Genomic DNA, 19,875 nt, shown 5'->3' on the forward strand with positions numbered 1-19,875 from the left:
AACCAAAGACAACAGCTGGTGGGAGGGGAGCCTGTAGGTCTGAACACAGCACTGGCAATGACTGATTGTGCTGTGTGGACCACCATCACATGGAATCCAGTGCCCCGAGAGCAGCCTCATGCTCAGTGGGCTGAGCCCCACTGAGGTCCAGCTGTAGACACAAGCATGCATGACCCAGGCGCCAGGGCTGACTGACTTTGCCAGGCCGCCTTCAGCTTTCTTCTCCAGCACAGGTTTTACCTTTTATTTGAAAGGCATGTATAACCACAGATGTCAGATCATCTCTGTTTTCCTGTGGGAAAAATAATTTACTTTTTTGTTTGTTTGTTTGTTTGTTTTTAGGATGCTTTACTGCACCTAGTACTTTGGACTATTGAGCTAGAATGGATCTGTCCTTTCACAGGAAAGCCATCTGTGAGCCTACTACTTGCTACTCAGTATTCTGGGCCTTGGGGATATAGCACAGCTGGCTGACTTGCCCTAGTGAAGTCTGCGTTCTGGTGGGGGAAGAGATCAGTGTTTAGTAGGCCTACAGATAGGTGCCTTGAAGAGTAAAAAGTGCTGTGCTACTTTGCAAGGGGGCCAGGGAAGGCCTCTGGTAAAGTGGCATGAACAGAGCCCTGGACAGAGTGAGCTTTGGAGAGATCTTAGAGATGTCTTAATTTGACACCCCAGTGTTGTAGATCTAGTGAATTAAAGTCTAGATAAGCTGAACCCTGTCTGTTGATTGAAGACTTCATCTCTCTCTCTTCTCTTCCTGCGAAAGCTAACTGTATCTCATTCAAAGGTGGTATTCATCTGGTATTAAATACATCTACGTGTTCTTACAAACTAAGATGTAATAGTTCAAACGTGTACTTCTTGTAATTGTTTCAAAATACTTTTGGTTTTCCTTCTTTGAAAATATAGTACTTATAAGAACAATGATTCTGATTTTTTTTTCTTTTTATTGCCCTTTTTTTAAAAAAGATTTTATTTATTTATTCATGAGAGAGAGAGAGAGAGAGGCAGAGACATAGGCAGAGGGAGGAGAAGCAGGCTCCATGCAGGGAGCCTGCTCCAGGACTTGATCCTAGGACCCCAGGATCACGCCCTGAGCCAAAGGCAGACGCTTAACCACTGAGCCACCCAGGCATCCCTTTACTGCAGACTTTTGTCTGCTCCTAAGTGAGGTAGTCCTTGTACTTTGTGTCTTTATGGTACTTTACGGTACTTTTGAAATGGCCACCTTCATCTAGCTGGCAGCTTTAGCACTGCCTATATGCTTAATGCCTCAATCAAGTCAGTGATTAATTTACAATCTGAAATAATTTTCTTTAGTGTATTGAAATTAATAATCCAAGATTTGAGCTTATTCTCCCACAGTTCTTTGTGAAGAAAAGAGCAGTTGTGTCTGATTTGGGAGGTGTTAACTGCCAGAAAATTAAGGAAGTAGTTACAAACCTAACTGTATTTTTGACAGCCAGTAAGACTTGAAGATTGTCAATATATCTTTCTTAATGGAGGAATCAGTTATATAAATATGTGACATAGATCTTACAGCTCACCGCACTTAAATCGTTGCTGTGCCTTAGAGGTGGCAGGGAATCGGTAGAGGGACGTTTTATAATGAGAGTTATTTCCTTTTTTATTCTGGCTATGAGGAAGTTAAGGACCAAATGTTATGCTCAGTCACGGTAACTGTGGTAACCCTATTATATTTGCTTGATCCTTTTTCCCTAAGCCTTGATTTTCTGTGTGTGTTAACACATATCGTTTTGTGGCAGATCTCTTCCAACCTTCTTTAAGGTACACGCAAGTAAATTTGCTAGCTTATTTAGAGTGCAGAGACTGAGGCATAGAGTGATAAAGAGATTTATTTTTCTCCCCCAGCCATGGCCACTGTGGCATTGCCTGAAGGATCCTTGCCTCTTTTGCTTCCTGAACAGCATCTTTCAGAAAGTTTTTGGTTTAGGAGTTGCGTTTTGTAGCATGAACCCTATGTTGATGATAGCTGTGGTATTTGCATACTCCTTAACTTTCTCAAGTAGATCTGTTGTTATTAAGAATTACATTTACCTTTTAAAAGACCCGTACCCTGGTAGACTTGTTCAGCTTTGGTTAGTGAGGGTTTGTTTTCTTCCTCCCTCTGGATGAAAGATATATGGCCTCGGTTTTAGAACCTACCTTGGGAGGAACTTGCCTACAGGAAGTGGGAGAGCGCTTTGTGTATACAGACTTTTCAGGAAGTTAGTTCTACAGCGTGTAGACATGGCTTGGCTTCATTGCGCTCCCTAAATACTTGGCCAACTGACATAGTTTTGAAGCTTCCCCTTTTCACAGTGTGGTGTTTTAAAGAGATCATCTTATCCTTTTGTTTGGGCTTGTTACCTTACAGATAGAATAAATGCAAAATTTACTACAGTGGCATAATCTTAATACTTTTCATTTTGGCTTAATGCTTTCTAACATTTTCCTTCTGTTTTTTATTTTTACCTTTTACTGAAATGTGACATAGATGCAGAAAAATGTATCGCTTACTTCTTGACTTTTCACAAACTGAACAACCTAACTAGAAAGAACCCCAAATACATAACTGCTATCTGTTTTTAAGCTTGCTAATAAAGTCTTATTCCATGTTACCGTAGTATCATTTGGAGATAATTTTGTATGACTATTTCTGGCTTAGTTACCAGCACAGTGGATTTGCTCCACTCAGGTGATGATGTTCCTTGTGTCGACACTCAGAAGTCCTGGGTCAGATGATCCACCTCTTCTGCATGGAAGAGCAGTTGAGTACTCTTCCAACCTTTTTCCACCTGTGTTTGGGGTGTTCCAAATGACTCTGGTGGTGCCTGGGTGGCTCAGTTGGTTGATTGTCTACCTTCGGCCCAAGTCATGATCTCAGGGTCCTGGGATCAAGCCCCATGTGGGGCTCCTTGCTTGGTGGGGAGTCTGCTTCTCCCTCTCCCTCTCCCTTTCCCCTTGCATGTACTATCTCTCAAATAAATAAATCTAAAAAGTGATTCTGTTCCCTTTTCACTAAGGGTTTCACATTATCACCTAGATGAGCTTCAGCTTTTCCAGTAGAACTGATGATATTTGAAAGCATGTGTAGGTATATGAGAAAGTGTTCAGCTCTTAAGAGGATGTGCCACTTTGAGCATCTGATGTGTGTTCAGTCCATGCTACAACCCCAGGCTGTGAGTAGCCTTTGCAGCTAAGGCTGGCTGCTCACTTTGCTGGCTCTAGCACCCCCCAACCCCTGGTTCTGTTCTGGATCAGTGCCACATCATTTGCTTTCCTGCCTCTCTTTCTATTCTGTGCAGCTGACCAGCTCCTTTTCTTTTGGTTTTATACATTTTTTATATGTGCTTATACTTTTGTGTGGGTTAGTACAGCTTTGATCAGATTATATTCATGCTTGGTTATAAAGCCATTCTGCCTCTTTAAGATGGCTTTTCAGATCTTTGTTCTAATGGATTAATTATATGTTGACTTTATAATCTCATTTCCAGTGGGCAGCCTTTATTTTCAAGTTGTTTTATGATAACTTACACATCTCAGATACAGATGAATAATATTTTGTTAAAACAAAAGAAGCATATGAATTCAGAGGAGGAGAACTTTTCCTCCTATTACTTTTCCTGCTATTACATTCTAAAAGAAACTTACCACTTGGGACCATCCACCACCTTGTGATGTACAAGGTCCTCGACAGTGGTTGTCTTACAAATGCAGAAATTGATGAAAGCAGAGGCAGTATAATTGATCCTGCCTAACGGCTACTTGGCCTTCAGGCAGCTCCTCCAGCCACAGTGATGCTTGTTGCTTTTCCCAGGTCACCCTACACCTAGGACTAGGCTTGCCTGACTTCCAAGTGCTAACCCATCCATGGGGAAAGCCCAGTCATCCTTGTTTTCAGGTGAACTTGGCACACTTTTATAACTGGTGGTCAAGTGGTGAGTGTAGCCAGCTGCTGTTAAGCTCCTTATAAAACATCTTCCTTTAGGAATTGGCTCTGGGTTTGCTGTTAGCAAGGTTTCAGTCATTTTTACCTGCAGACGTGAACATATGGCAAATAGATGGTACTTCCCAAACCACTGTCTCCTCTCCTTACTATGAGGTTGATTTGATTGAGAAGGAAACAATCAGAGAACTTCCACGCTTCCCCACCATCATAGAAACAACCTACCTGCAGCTCTGGGGATAGCTTTTGCTTCCAGGGTGGGGTTGTGGGAGCCACACTGAGTGTAGCACTCTTCCTGTGCGGGAGATCTCATTCCCTCTCGCCTCCCATCAGTATACAAATGGCTGTAGTAGCTCCTGTCCTGAAAAAACTAGTAACAAAGACGGGACCACACATCCGTCCATCCGCCTCTCATCTCTGGTTCCTTTACAACAGAATTCCTCAAAGGAGATGTTTCTAGGCTCTGTCTCCACATTGCCAATTCTTTCTTGAACCTACTGCGGTCAGCTCCTTATGTCTCTACCAAAACCGATCTTAAAATCAGCTGTCTGTGGGGTTTGGGAGGACAGGAAAGAAGTTTGATGGCATTGTTCTACATAAACAATCTCTTGTTAGGACCCAGCATTGGCAAAATGAGTGGTGACAAGTGGACCATGCATCTCTATTGGTGTGGTGTCCTAGAGCAAGGATGTGGCAAGTCTCAGCTTTGCAGTTTGTCTTGTGACCGTAAACACATCCATTAACACTGAGCTCATTTCCCCATGCGTGTGATAAGCCTAAGATATGTTCTACCTGCCTCAAAGAATGGAAGACCAAAGGAAGGAGTGTTGTGAGAGCATTTTGAAAGCTGTAAAGTGCTATGAAAACCAAAATAATGTTAAGGAAAGAAGGAAGAAGAAATGAACAGAGTGTGCCTGGTTGGCTCAGTTGGTTAAGCATCTGCTTTTGGCTCAGGTCATGATCTCAGGGTCCTAAGCAGGGGGAGTCTGCTTCTCCCATTTCCTCTGCCCCTCCCCCCATATACATGCTCTCAAATAAATAATCTTAAAAAAATAAATGAATAAGAAAACCCTCCAATAGTTTTAATATAGATATGTGTACAGTGAACCCTCAAACGATGTGGAGGTTAAGGGCACCAATCCCCCCACACACCATAAAAAAAATCCGTGTACAACTTCTGATTCCCCCAGAACTTAACTACTACTAGCCTACTGTTGACCAGAACAGATAGTTGATGAACACGTTTTGATATTCTGTATTATATACTGTATTCTTAGAATAAAATAAGCCAGAGAAAAGGAAATGTATTAAGAAGATCATAAGGAAGCGGAAGTACATTTACAGTAGTATACCATATTTATGTTAAAAATCTGCGTGTAAGAGCACCCACACAGTTCAAACCCCTGTAGTTCAAGGATCAACCCTACTAACATTTAACAACCATTTCCTGTGAATTGTGGGCAGTATATCTTCTCATAAAAGCCCTAGGAGGGTATGAGGTGGTAGTTGTTCCTGTTTTACAAATGAGGAAACAAGCTAAGAGGTACAAAAGGATTTGCGCAAAGTCAGCCAGCCAGTGAGGCATCTGATGGGGGGTCAGACTGGCTCCGTGTCCCGCGCTCTCAACTGCTCTCTTGCTTTGCCTCCATACTAATTGTTCTTCCTCTGACTTCACGTTTAATTAGATTTCACTATAAAAGCTGGTTCTTTGAAAATACTGTCTAAAGTTTAGACAATTATCTAGCAAGACTCATGAAAAATGAAAAATATTTGACATTAGGGATAAGGGAGTATAATGGAAAATGAAAATCGTTGTAATAACTATAGCTTTATGGCAAAGATGTAAAACAAATGTTCTTCAAGTAGTTCTTTTTTTTTTTTTTCAAAGGTTTTGTTTATTCATGAGAGAAGCAGAGAGAGAAGCAGAGACACAGGCAGAGAAAGAAGCAGGCTCCCTCTGGGGAGCCTGATGCGGGACCCAGTCTTGGGACTCTGGGACCATGCCCTGAGCCGAAGGCAGACGCTCAACCACTGAGTCACCCAGGTGCCCCTGATAGTTCTTTAGAAAAGACTTGGTAAATTACCAACTTGGTTTATCCTCCTCCTCTTGAATGTCTTGCCCCCACCAGGGTCAGCTCTTTCTTCTCCTTAGACTTAAGCTTCCTGAGCTGTCATTGAAATCCTGCCTCCATCCCCTGTTTACTCATCTATTGTAAGTTAATGATTATCAAATTCATATCTGTAGCTCTTATCTTTCTCTGGAATTTCCTAACTACAGGCAAGACAGCTTCTAGTTTAGTGTCTCCCAAGCACTTGGCTCTTGACTGGATTCTAAAACCATTCTTCCCCTTAAACTTTCCATTTCCGTTCATGGCACTGCAGCTTCTGTCACTACACAAACTGGAAGCCAGTGCTTTTGTCCTCTGTCCATGCCAAAGTTTTCTCAAAATCCTGTCCTTTTTACTTATGTACCTATTTAGAGTCTGACCCTTCCTTTTAACCCAGTAGTCTCTGTCTTTGTTTGGACTTTTGCTGTGGTCTCCCAGGTGGCTTCCCTGTTCTCGTCTTATGGCTCTTCTCTCCTCACACGACTGACCGTGATCCTTCTTTTGCTTCAACCTTTGGTGGCTTCTTAGTATCAAGGAAGACAGGGAATGAATGACCTGGACACCAAGCTTGAGCAACAAGAAAAGGAAATAAGGGAAATTGGAAGCAGTGCCTAGAACAAAGTCAGAATAAGTGAATTAGAAACAGAGGAACAGTGGAATCAATGAATAGATCCAAGAGTTGGTTCTTTAAAAAAGAGTAAGGTAAATAAGTCTGCTAAGGGTAACCCCTAACTAGGAAAGCAGAAACAAATGTATGTTAGGAATGAGGGATTGTGTGGACAATTGTAGAGGCCATTAGAATTAAGACATAAATGTGGACAAATCCCTACTAATAAGATTAAAAATATGGATCAATCAATAAATGCCCAGGAAAAAAAATTGCCCAGGAAGATGATCCAGAAGAAAAAGATGAGATTCTGTATTGTGTTTTGAGACTATTTCTGTAGTAACTAAATTTTTCTTGCAGGGCTCCTGCGTGGCTCAGTCTGCTTTCAGCTCAGGTCATGATCTTGGGATCCTGGGATTAAGACCTGGAGCTCCCTGCTCATTGGGGAATCTGCTTCTCCTTCTGCCTCCCCGCACCCACTCCACTCATGCTTTTTATATCTCTCTCAAATAAATAAATAAAATCTTTAAAAAATATAAAATAGGGACATCTTGGTGGCTCAGTCAGTTAAGTGTCTGCCTTCAGCTCAGGTTGTGATCTCAGGGTCCTGGGATCAAGCCCTGTGTTGGGCTCCCTGCTCAGTGGGAAGCCTACTTTTCCCCCTCCCTCTGCAGCTCATCTTCCTTGTGGGTGTGTGTTCTCTCTCTCTCTCTCTCTCTCTCTCTCTCTGTCAAATAAATAAATAAAACCTTTAAAAAATAAAAAATAAAAAATAATCTTATTTGTATTATCTGAGCAAAGAGGAAAACAGAAGCTATTCCTAATTCTATGGAAACTTATACCATCTAAATACAGATAGTTGGGTTGTTTATTTTTTTATTTATTTATTTTTTTTATAAAGTGGGTTTTTTTTTAAAATTTTTATTTATTTATGATAGTCACACAGAGAGAGAGAGAGAGGCAGAGACACAGACAGAGGGAGAAGCAGGCTCCATGCTCCGGGAGCCCGATGTGGGATTTAATCCCGGGTCCCCAGGATCGCGCCCTGGGCCAAAGGCAGGCGCTAAACCGCTGCGCCACCCAGGGATCCCAGTTGGGTTGTTTATATAAGATAAAGCCATAGTGAGCTAAACAATTTTAGATTGAAGAACAAATTTAACCTTCTGTTCAAGACAACCCTGTGTGTGACTATAACAAACTGTTTTTCTTTCACAGACCCTACCAAACCAGGAAAAAACACTGATGCCAGAATTTAATATAGTTGTGAGGGCAGGGGTGGGAAGAAAGCTATAAAATAGTTATAAAAATCCTAAGTAAAATATTAATAAGCTGAAGCCAGCAACCAGTTAAAGTAATGATGTGCCTTGGTCAATTAGAATTTATATGAGAAGTACATAGATGGTTTGACTTTTTAAAAAAATGTAATTAATCACCTTAATAAGTCAAAGGAGAAAAATCATATGATTATTTTTTTTTTCATATGATTATTATAAGGACATTTCCAAAAGCACTTGTAAAGTTCAGCCAGCTTTCCTGACTTAAAATTTTTGGTTTTTGGTAAAGCAAAGAATAGGAGAACCCTTCCTTTGTTTTTGTTTTTTTAAAGATTTTATTTATTTATTCATGGCAGACACAGAGAGAGAGAGGCAGAGACACAGGCAGAGGAAGAAGCAGGCTCCATGCAAGGAGCCCGATGTGGGACTCGATCCCAGGTCTCCAGGATCACACCCCAGGCTGAAGGCGGCACTAAACCACTGGGCCACCGGGGCTGCCCAGAACCCTTCCTTTGTATGGTAAAATACATCAATATTAACCCATAGCCATATAGAGCATCTTCCCACTGGATGCTTATAAATGTTAAATAAAAATCTTACCAAAACGAGGAAATTCTGGATCATTAAATGAAGTATTAATATCTGGAATAAGCAGTACTAGTATTGAGTACTTTCTTTTGATGTTTTATCTAGTAAAATAAGATGTTAAATGAGTATAAATATTAAGAAGACCTTGATATTGTTACGTTTAAATGACACAATTATCCACCGGATAAATGAAAACATTAATAGAGCTGTTAAGAATTCAGTTATGTAGATAGGTAAAATATTCAGCTCTAGCCAGTTAAGGCAGAAGATTTACAATATGCTGTCTTTCTGCCTGGACCACTCTGCCTGTCTCCCTGTCTGCTGGCTGCCCATGGACCTTCACCTTTAAAATCTGAAACCTTCCTTAGGTCTCCCTTTACTCTGTCTGGGTCAGATCTAGAACCAGACTGCCTGGGCTCAATCCCACCTCCACTGCTCTGCTAGAGGGTGCCATGGACAAATTACTCAGCCTTTTTGCATCAGGTTCCTTGTCTTTAAAATGGGGATTAGAAGTGTGCCTGTACCCTGTTAACTCTGTCAGGATGAGCTGATGCTACTATTCAAGTCCTTAGGAAACTGTCTCTACTGCTTCCCTTGACCATTCTGTAGTTTGTAAGTTCTCTAAGTTGCTGTGATGACATTTCTGTGTGATTTTGATTCCTGTTGGTTTCCCTCATTGAACTATAATCTTTATATAGAAGGACTGGGGTCATTTCTAGTGTTGAAGACCATAGTAGATGCTCAACAAATATGTGCTGAAACAATGATTATCCAGCAATTTTCTTTTTAATCACAACAAATTTGAATGTGTAAATTCTATAGAAAAATTGTAAAATTTCACATAGGTTAATAAAAGACATGAATAAGATTAAATTTTGTAAAGAAGGCAAATACTCCTCCACTCACTAATCTACAGTTTTAACAGTTCTAATAAAAATCATTGGGGGTTACCTAGATGGCTCAGTAAGTTAAGCATCTGACTCTTGATCTCAGTTCAGGTCTTGATCTCAGAGTTGTGAGTTCAAGCCCCACGTTGGGCTCCACACTGGGTGTGGAGCCTACTTAAAAAGAAAAAGTCATAGAGAGACTTTTCTGTTTTGGAACCTTAACAAAATGATGGAAGCTTATATGAAAGAAGAATGTTGATCCAAAGCCAAGAAACTTTTGAAAAAAAAATAAGACTTTGCTTTACATTAAAATGTATGCATTTATTATTATTTTTTTAAGATTTTATTTACGAGAGAGACAGAGGCAGAGGGAGAAGCAGGCTCCATGCAGGGAGCCCAATGTGGGACTCAATCTCAGAACTCCAGAATCACACCCAAGCAGAAGGCAGACACCAAACCACTGAGCCACCCAGGTGTCCCAAAATGTATGCATTTATTAAAGGGGTATAATATTGAAACAGTATGATACTATTCAAGTCAGATTAAGCAGATCATTATAAGGGATTAGTCTAGAAACAACAACAAATACAGGTTTATTGTAGAGAATTAAAAATTTAAAGATATTAAAATATCAATCTCACTAAGTTTAAACAATGCAGAAGGAAATTAGTCATGGGGGAAGTGCTTATATTGTTACATTAAAAGGGCAAGTTACAAAGTAGTGTATCACCTTCCATTCTCATAACCTAATGATAACAATGGTAGCAAACATCTTTTAGCTGCTTCTCCCTGCTAGAAACTGTACCAAATACTTTACTTTTATCTCCTTGTTTAGTTAGATCTTCTTGTGTTATCAACCACTCTTAAGCGGAATACTTTCATTGACCCTGTTTTACAAATGAAGAAACCAAAGATTGATGAGGCTGGGTCAGTTGGTCAAAGAGCTGGTAAATACTGGTAGATGACAGGAATTCAAACCTAAGCCATCTGATTTCAGAATTGTCAACCTTAATTACATTAATTACACCAAGACTTTCACAGTGATTCTCAATGTGTGGAAGTATTCAAAGTGACTTTTATTGGGGCACCTGAGTGGCTCAGTTGGTTAAGCATCTGCCTTTGGCTCAGGTCATGATCTCAGGTCTTGGGATCGAGCCCCAGGTTGGTCTCCTTGCTTGGCGGGGAGTTTGCTTCTTCCTCTCCCACTGCCCCTTCCCCCTGCTTATGCTCTCTCTCTCTCTCGCTTACTCTCTCTCACATAAATAAATGAAATCTTAAAAAAAATTTTTTTTATTTATGTTTTGTGATTTTTCTATGTTTTCTGGACTGAATATGAATTACTATTGTAATTTTTAAATATCAGTGTCCATGTAGATTGGACAGTCATCTGTCAGAGCTATTGTAGTTATATATGAATAATCTCAAAGATTCCTTTCCAAAAAAAGTCTGGAAACAGACCCTGGTGACTGTAATGTGAAGGTGGTGTTCAAATTGATAAGTCAATAAGTGGTCCTGAGATAACTGGAAAATAGGCATTCTTCTCTTTATCTTAGGCCAGAAGAGATCAAATCACGTAAAAATTAGCAAAGGAAACACATAATTTACAAAAGAAGAGATACAAATGGCCAATAAGCCAAAAGTTTGGTCTTGTGAGTGCTATTTTCAGATTAGGAAGAGATAAAAACAATACTCTGAGCAGAGGGAAACAGACTGTCCTCTACACTGGTAGGTAGGAATGAAACTATTACCTATTGGGTGGGAAATGGGGCAGCATATATGAAAGGTCTTTTTTTTTTTTTTTTTAAGATTTTATTCATGAGAGACAGAGAGAGAGAGGCAGAGACATAGGCAGAGGGAGAAGCAGGCTTCCCACAAGGAGCCTGATGCTGCACTTGATCCCGGACCTCAGGATCACACCCTGAGCCAAAGGTAGATGCTCAATCGCTGAGCCACCCAGGCATCCTGAAAGGTCTTACCATCATTTACACCCTCTGCCTCAGCAATTATATTTGTTAGGATTCAATTTAATTGCCAAATTGGGGGAATTTGCAAAAATACAGGTCAAGCATACTTCTGAAATGCTGTATCAAGAGATATTAAGAGAGAAAGGACATCTTAATTGCCCAAAGATAGGGGTATGGCTAAGTTTCATGGAAGGGAACGCTGTGCAGCTCCTAAAATTATACAGATGGATATTTATTGAAACTGCAATGAATTCCACTAAATGGTTAAGCCCACTAAATGGAGGGATCGTTAGAAGAAGGGCACGTGTATACAACGCTTAACTGCAGTGCTTAGCATATGTTGTCAGATACTAGCTTTAAAAAGAAATAGGTTATAAATTATTATATACCCAGCTACCTACCAACAACCATTACTGGTTCTTGACTCTTGTCAGACTAAAGCCTTTCTCTTGGTTCCCAGACTCCCCAGTCTGAACACTCACTTCCCAATCTTGTATTTTCCATTTTCCAACACCAACTCCTTCCAGCCAGGGTTGTCCGCTTACTGCCCCTTTGCATTTTATCTTTGTACTTCTATATACAGACTCATGCCACCTGGAATACCCGTACCCTTTCTGTACCCAGTCCAAATCTACCCACCCTTTTAACCCGCTTGTGCCTTATGAAATTTAACCTTTCCAACTTCAGTAATTGCCCCCATCTGGGGCCTTTTTGGTATATCAGGTCTGGTCTCCAGTTGTTAAGACAGACACAAGTGAGAATTTATCTCAGTTCTCATGGCCTCTTGAATGTAATTTGATGCTCTTTAATGACTGCTGAATTATATCATACCTTTAAAAATAATTATTGAGGAGCGCTTGGCTGGCTCAGTGGGTAGCGCATGGAACTCTCAGTCTCAAGGTTGTGAGTTCAAGCCCTGCTTTGGGCATGGAGCCTACTTAAAAAAATAAATAAAAATAATTTATTGAGACAAAATTCGCATAACGTAAAATGATCTGTTTTCCAGTGAACAGTTCAGTGGCATGGAGTACAGTCACAGTGTCTTACAACTACCCTAAAACATTTCCATTACTCCAAAGTCAGCTCCCTTACCCACTTGGCAGTGTCTCCTCCTTCCTCCTCCAGCCACCAACGTGTATTCTGTTTCCTTGGATTTATGTATTATGGTTATTTTGTATCCGTGGAATCATACAATGGGTGACCTTTTGTGTCTGGCTTTTTCACTTTCGTTGGAGGTTCTTACACATTATTTGTATTTTGGGAGTTCTTTCACATTGTGATATCAGTATTTCATTCTTTTTTAAAGTTTATCTTTAATATTTGAGTATTTCCAAATATAGGCAAGCATTTCAGATGTAGCTTAGAGTGAATTCTCCCAATTTTGAAATTCTTTTAGTTAGCTAAAATATAGATGTAGATTTATTATTGCAGGAGGAAAGTGTTGACTAATTCATGGTGATTGTGGTCCTTCCTTCTTTTTTTTTAAGGCTGAATAATATTCCACTGTATGTATACACCAAGTTTGTCTATCATCTATTGATGGACATTTGAACTGTTTCCACTGTTTGGTTAAATAGTGCTTCTGTGAAGATGCATGTATGCATACTTGTTTGAGTCCCTGTTTTTAGTTCTTTGGGGTATATACCCGGGAATGGAATAGTGGGACTGTATGGTAATTCTGTGTTTAACTTTTTGATGAACCAGTAAACTGCTTTCCGTAGTGGCCTCACCACTTTACATCTTCATCAGCAATGCACAAGCGTTCTAATTTCTCTACATCCTTGCCAACACTTGTGGTTTCCCATTTTTGGAAAAAATATAGCCATCCTTGCGGGCACAATGTGATGTCTTATTATGGTTAAATTTGCAGTCCCTAATGAACAATGGTGGAAAGCATCTTTTCATGTACTCAGTGGCTATTTTTTGTATCTTTGGAGAATTGCCTATTCCAATTCTTTGCCCATTTTTTAATTGGGTTGTCTTTTTGTTGAAATCAAGAGATATTTGTATGTTTTGGATACTAGACCCTTAGTATTATACCTTCTTCTTCTTCTTCTTCTTTTTTTTTTTTAAGATTATAGTTTTAAGTAATCTCTATACCCAACGTGGTGTTTGAACCTACAACCCTAGAGTTGTGCACTCTACCAGCTGAGCCAGCCTGTCACCCCTGGCCTATCTTTTAACATTAGATTTCCCTGGTTGACTTTGTTCTCCCCTTTATGATCTTTTTTTAAAAATCCATAGTAAATGCTGCCAGGTAGGAGATGTCTAACACAGGGATCTTAACAACTACTCTATTAATGACTGGTTATGAGGATATTTGGAAACCACAGAATGTTACACAGCTTCGAAGAGAAGGGTAGGATGACCCTTTTAGTGTTTCTTGCTTTGTCCTTATTTTGGTTTTGTGGATTCTTAACATTATAATTCATAGTTAGACACCTAAGAGGCATAAATTTAAGGTGAGGTGAATAACCAGGAATGTTTGCTTTTCAGAGTCCTCCTTTTTGAACTTCCATGACTCAGACTGCGAACCCAAAGGACCACCACCCTGTGACTCATTGCTTTCCCTCAACACTGAAAAGATTCTGGTATGCATCTTCTATACAACCTAAAGAACAATAATACTGGTTTCAAAAGGCGAAGGTCACTTCTATTTATCAACTAGGAGTTGGTTCTAGTTGGTTCTACTTGGATAAGATAAAGATAAGTCAAAAAAAAAAGATAAAGATAAGTCATCTGGTATTTAGTCACACTGAATTATTATGACTTGTGAATTGGATGGTAGATCATTCTAGGTCTCATCCTTTTTACTTTTAAGTTCTAATGAATAAAGGGAGATCATGGCTGAACGTTATTTCTGGAAACCTAATGTATTTGAAGGTAGAATATGATCTTATTTTTCCAGCCTTGCCTATGTGGATATCTTTTATGTTTTTAGTTATCGATACCAGCTAAGCTGTATAGGAGACCTCTCTACTCTGGGGATGAGTACCTGGTGCTGTGTAACATCCGACTCTGCCTACCCATGTCAGATGTCAGCACCTATGATCCTCCAGCCTTGCTACCTTAAGGTGGAGGGCTCTGTTTTTTGTTCACACTTAATACTCTGAAGCTGTGTTGTTCTTTCAGTGCCCAGCATTAACATACTGTTTCTCCAGATTTTTTCCTTCAACATCCATATAGATATTGTTTGCTTCTTCCATTTAAAATTTCCCCTTAGGATACTCTTTCTTCTTCAGAGAAAGCTTTGCCTTTCCATATAAGAACTACTGAAAAAAAGTAGAAATTGCAAGCTAAAGAATGATCAACAGATTTTACCTCATTCACTGCATAGCAGTCAACTTGTTATATGGAAAAACTTGAATTAGACCAAACCAGAATGGGCTATCTTGTAAAGTAGTGAGTTGACCATCACTAAAAACACTGAAGTAGAAATTGGGCAATCCCCCCCACCTTGGATACGCAATTATTAGATTCTTAGAATTATTAGGGACCTACCTTCTTATGGCTAGGAATTCAAATATTTTCTATGTGTTGCATTTCTAGTTTAGGATGGCACTAGCTAGTAACCTATGGGAGAAAGCTCACCAATCCTGACCTATCATTTTCCCTAGGTTGAAAATATGGGAGTTTGACTCTTCATTTCTTCATTAATTCTCCAGATATTTATTTTGCACCTATAATGTGCCAGGGGTTTGCTAAGTCAATACTGGGACTACCACAGTGAGCCAGCTAACCTTAGTCCCTGTGCTCGTGACTCCTAGTCACTAACCAGATAATTACACAGATAAATGTAAAGTATAGGGAAAGGTCAACATAATCTCCCTTAAGTTAGGGGGATCCGTTAGGACAGCTGTCAGGAATTGAAATGTAATTAGGGACATGAAGGTTGGGGCGGAGTTTGTCAACCAGTGAAGTGGGGCTGTGTACAAAAACTTCCTGGGTCGGAGCTGCTCATTGCTGTCCACAAAGGACATCTATAGATGTGGTATTAAAAGTGGGAAAGACTCTTTTTAATCAAGAAATTAATTTGTCCATACTGTACTTTCTTGCCCATGCTATATTTCTTATTTCTAGTAAAATAAAAAACACTTAGCTCAGATATGCTCTTCAGTATACTCTTGATGCTGTTTGGTAAATGATTTCTTTTTATGGGGTTTCATTTTTATTCTCTTCCGGTATCTTTCTGCCCAAAGGCTTGGCAAATGAGAGACTCTCATTGAATACTGGATGAAATAATATTTTTTAAAGTACTAAAAGCATTATACATAGACTGCTTTTCTTGGCTCTAAGCAATTTATTAAGCAGAAAAATCTTTTGCATCTGCCCGCTTGTCTGTGACTGACAAAGAGGAAACACTTGTGTCTGGTAACACCCAGGTGTACCTACTGTGATGCTCTCACGTATTGTTAAGTCTGCTGCTGCTTAAAGATGTCCCTCAAGGATGCCGCTCTAAGGCTTCCCATCGCTGTGTGGCAGCTCCAGCTATAGAGCAAAATGAGAAAGAACTAACAGAGTTTCTCTCTAGTCATCAGGATGTTAGTGGAAGAAACCAAGTGTTAAACATTCCCACAGTAGTAGAATTTTCAGATGTTACATTTTGTCTGGAGTCCTGAGTGGAATGAAGTGAGCATTCATCCTGACATGGGATGCCCTCCTGGCCTATAGTTTTTACATGTGTTTTAACTCTAGAGATAGCTTATTCTTGACCTGTTTTGTTTATTTATTTTTTAATTTAAATACAATTGATTAATATAAAGCATATTATTAGTTTCAGAGGTAGAGTTCAGTGATTCATCGGTTGCATACAACACCCGGTGCTCATCACATCACATGCCCTCCTCTATGCCCATCACTCAGTTATCCCATGCCCCACCCTACTCCCCTCCAGCGACCCTCAGTTTGTTTTGTATAGTTAAGAGTCTCTTACGGCTTGTCTCCCTCTCTGATCTCATCCTGACCTGTTTTATAGGCAAACTAAATACCACGCTATATCTGAACGTCAGTCTAGATTTTGAGAGTATAGGGACTCTAAGTGGAAATGCCTTGTTTTTGTTATTTGAGTTGGTGAAGCCTGAGGGGCTGCAGTTCATTATTGCTAATGAACACCAATCGTTAGCTTAATACCACCTATAGTAGTTGGAGGAGCATCTCATGTAAAATTATTTGCTAATATATGCCTATAGGCGTCTGTACATTTTTTAAAAAGAGGAACTCAGTTAATTAGGATGTCATGGGGTTCTAATCCTGTGGTTTTGCCAAAAGCCACAAATCTTTACTCTCTACTATCTTAGCTTTTGCTGTGTCTGTATGTGTACAAGTTTTAATCATGTCTTAGGTGAATCTAGTATGAAGTAAACGTTTTAACATGTATCCCATAACTAAGTGTATCACAATTTAGCATTGACAGTTAAATCTTCTGGTGAAGTGACAGCTGTAGTATCAGACATGATTTGTCTCTAAAACATTACAGAGCTGTCATTATATAGAGTAGACCAGTACTGCCTATAAAATCACTCGGGTACTAAGCTAACTTTTTACTTTGCTTTCCCCTGGTTTCCTCTTTTGTTTTAGGTTTCCTGCCAAAAGTGCATGTGTCTGTATAATTTCTTCATAGGCAAATCTTCTGCCGTAAGTGGGAGGGAGATATTCATCATCTGCTGTACTTTTTTTTTTTTTTTTTTTTTTTTTACTAGTATGTCTTCTTTCTTGGTCAGATTTTGTTGGTCCTCTGGTGACGTCATCTCTGTACAACTTGTAGCTCTTATTTCTAAAATATTTTTAGTTTCAAAAGCAACATTCTGTCTTCTATCCTCATTGGAGGACTAATGGTCAGAATGTGGTCTTCACAACATGAATAAGGTCATTAAATAGTTTCTGAAAACATGGAGGGAGCGTGAAGCACCAGCAGGATGAATCCCTATGGAAGCGAAAAAAAGTTTTTAGAAAGAGAACAGTGGGGCACCTGGGTGGCTCAGCTGGTTAAGCACCCCACTCTTGGTTTCGGTTCAGGTCATGCATGATCTCATGGTCATGGGATTGAGCTTCAAGTCAGGCTCTGCATTCAACACAGAGTCTGCATAAGTTTCTCTGCCCCTCCCTCTTAGTTGTGTCCATCTTCCGCACTCCCCCTCATTCTCTCTCTTGCTCACTCTCTCAAATCAATCAAAAAGAAAAAAAAAAAAAAGAACCACTAATGATAGGAGACATCAGACCACAAGCTATGTGCTTGAAGTACACAGTTGGTATTTATTAAAGTGAATCTTATCTTCCACATAAATCAAATGGAGCTTTAATTTTTTTAAAATGCAGGTCTTCGTTGTAGGCTTTGTCTTTGTTTGTGATAAGCTAAAATGTATGTTTCTCTGTTTCTGTTTCAGAGCCAGGCCAAGTCTATTGCAGAACAAAAGAGATTCCCATTTGCTACTGATAATGACAGCACAAATGAAGAGCTAGGTGAGATTTGGGTCGGGAATAAGAGGGTACTTCTGGGGTATTTGCCTAGGATTTATGATTCAATGCCGAGTAGGCAGGCAGGGTGGTGAGGGAGAAAGAACACAGACACTGGCTCTGCCGACATAAGTGGTGTGATCTTGGTGTGATCAAGATCATAGGGATCTTGTGATAAGTGGTGTGATCTTGGGTAGGGCATTCAACTCTCATGCAGGTCCATGCGTTCTATGTCAATACAATATGAAATAGAGAAAATACTGGCTCTGGAGGGAGTGATGGGTAAGGACCTCTGTGTTTCTTTGGAAATTAACAATTAGGATAATGAGTCCTTAGGAGCGGTTATCATTCATTATAATGAAAAGGTTACTGGTGCTGTCATTGAATAGGAATAACAAAGTGAAAGCAGAGGAGACTCATGCCTCCTGTAATCTTCTGTGTAATAAAATAGCTAGGCTTAAGCTAATTTTACTGTGAGGCCACTCAGTTATTGTTGGGTCTAAGCACGGGGGTGTAGAAGTGTTTAGTTCTTTCAGATCTGCAGATGGGTCTTGCATTTGGCTTGTTGGTGGCATGTTTTCAAATAGGCTGGTTCTGCCAGTGTCTGACATGCTCTAAGTGTGTCTTGCTCATTGTCGGGTCAGCTTACAGTTGAAAGAGTGGAAACAAAATTGAATGCAGGACTGAACATGGCAGCTAGACACACTTCACAGAAGCAGGTGCTCCTGCCCAGTGCCTGGTGGCCTGAAGCACCTTTGGAAATTTTTTTCTATCTAATTTCCATATAATTATTTCATCTTTTCTGTGGCCATATGCATTTTCTATTAAAACAGAGCACCTTGGGGCACCCCGCTGGCTCAGTTGATAGAGCACATGATTCCTGATCTCGCGATCTTGAGTTCAAGTCCCATGTTGGGCCTAGAGCTTACTTTAAAAAAAAAAATACTGAGCTCCTTTGGCTCCTTTGCTCTGTTAGTGCAGGTAATTAAGAGCTGACAATTTTGAAAGTATTAATCACTTTTTTTTAAAGATTTTATTTATTTATTCATGAGAGACACAGAGAGAGGCAGAGACATAGGCAGAGGGAGAAATAGGCTCCCTGGGAGCCCAATGTGGGACTTGATCCGAGGACCCCAGGATCATGCCTTGAGCCAAAGGCAGACACTCAACCACTCAACCCAGGCATCCCCATTAATCACTTTTTGGTGCTATTCTGAGTAGGCCTTGAGAATTAATTACCTGTTAAGAAATCAGATTTGGTCTTTTCTGAGGTCCTTGGACTCTGGTCAGCCCCATATTCATTTATTAAGTAAATGAATGTGCCAGGCATGTTCTGTGCACTAAGACTAATCCTACTAGACCTCAAGGCCCTGAGCTGGCTTAGGATCTTTCATATCACAGTATTTTTTTTTTTTTTTTTTTTTTGAAAGAGTGGCTTCTGTCAACACACACGTTGCTGAGAGATGTGGAATTGCTGGAGTAATGATTTCTTTGAGAATTCTGGTGTTTTCTTTTATGTCCTTAGGCTGCCAGAACAAAATTTAGATCCTTGTAGCTATTTATAATTTTGCAAGATTTGGATTTTTTTTCCATGGATACTTTTGGATTTTTCTCAAAAAAAGTGTTTAATTTTAGATAGAAAGATTTGAGAATTGCATTTGATTTTATTTAAGTGGAGTTCAACAGCCTGGCTATGGAGAACAATTTAAACATGTTCCTGAGTACAGTAATATTTATCCCTTAAAACTGTGTTTGTTTTTGTGGATCACTTATTCATTTGTTCATTCAACAGATATTTACTGATTATGGGGGAGAGAAATAGGAAATTCTAAAAATTTAGAACTGCAAAGAATGTAAGAAGATATTCTAGAACTTGTTAAGCAAGACCCAGAGAGTAATGAGAGGTGGCTGAGGTCCCGATGATCATACCACTGGTGGGTGGCAGAGCCAGAACCCAAGGCCAGATCTTGGCTTTCTGGTATATCACCATTATCCCACATTCAAAGAAGACATATACCATTCAATGGTGTATCACCATTATCCCA

General features: G+C 39.8%; 1 protein-coding gene across 7 annotated transcripts in view; it reads left to right on the forward strand.

Moving 5' to 3' along the window:
* The window catches only part of TTC13 (tetratricopeptide repeat domain 13), an 80,406-nt gene that overhangs the window by 3,200 nt on the left and 57,331 nt on the right, over positions 1-19,875 (forward strand). For all 7 annotated transcript variants that reach the window (XM_072823094.1, XM_072823095.1, XM_072823099.1 and 4 more), the window contains exons 2-3: positions 13,874-13,968; positions 17,761-17,836. In XM_072823094.1, the coding sequence (XP_072679195.1) occupies positions 13,874-13,968; positions 17,761-17,836 (171 nt within the window). The remainder of the gene's footprint in view (positions 1-13,873; positions 13,969-17,760; positions 17,837-19,875) is intronic.

The sequence above is a fragment of the Canis lupus genome, chromosome 4, assembly GCF_048164855.1.
Source record: "Canis lupus baileyi chromosome 4, mCanLup2.hap1, whole genome shotgun sequence".
Taxonomy (NCBI): Eukaryota; Metazoa; Chordata; class Mammalia; order Carnivora; family Canidae; genus Canis; species Canis lupus.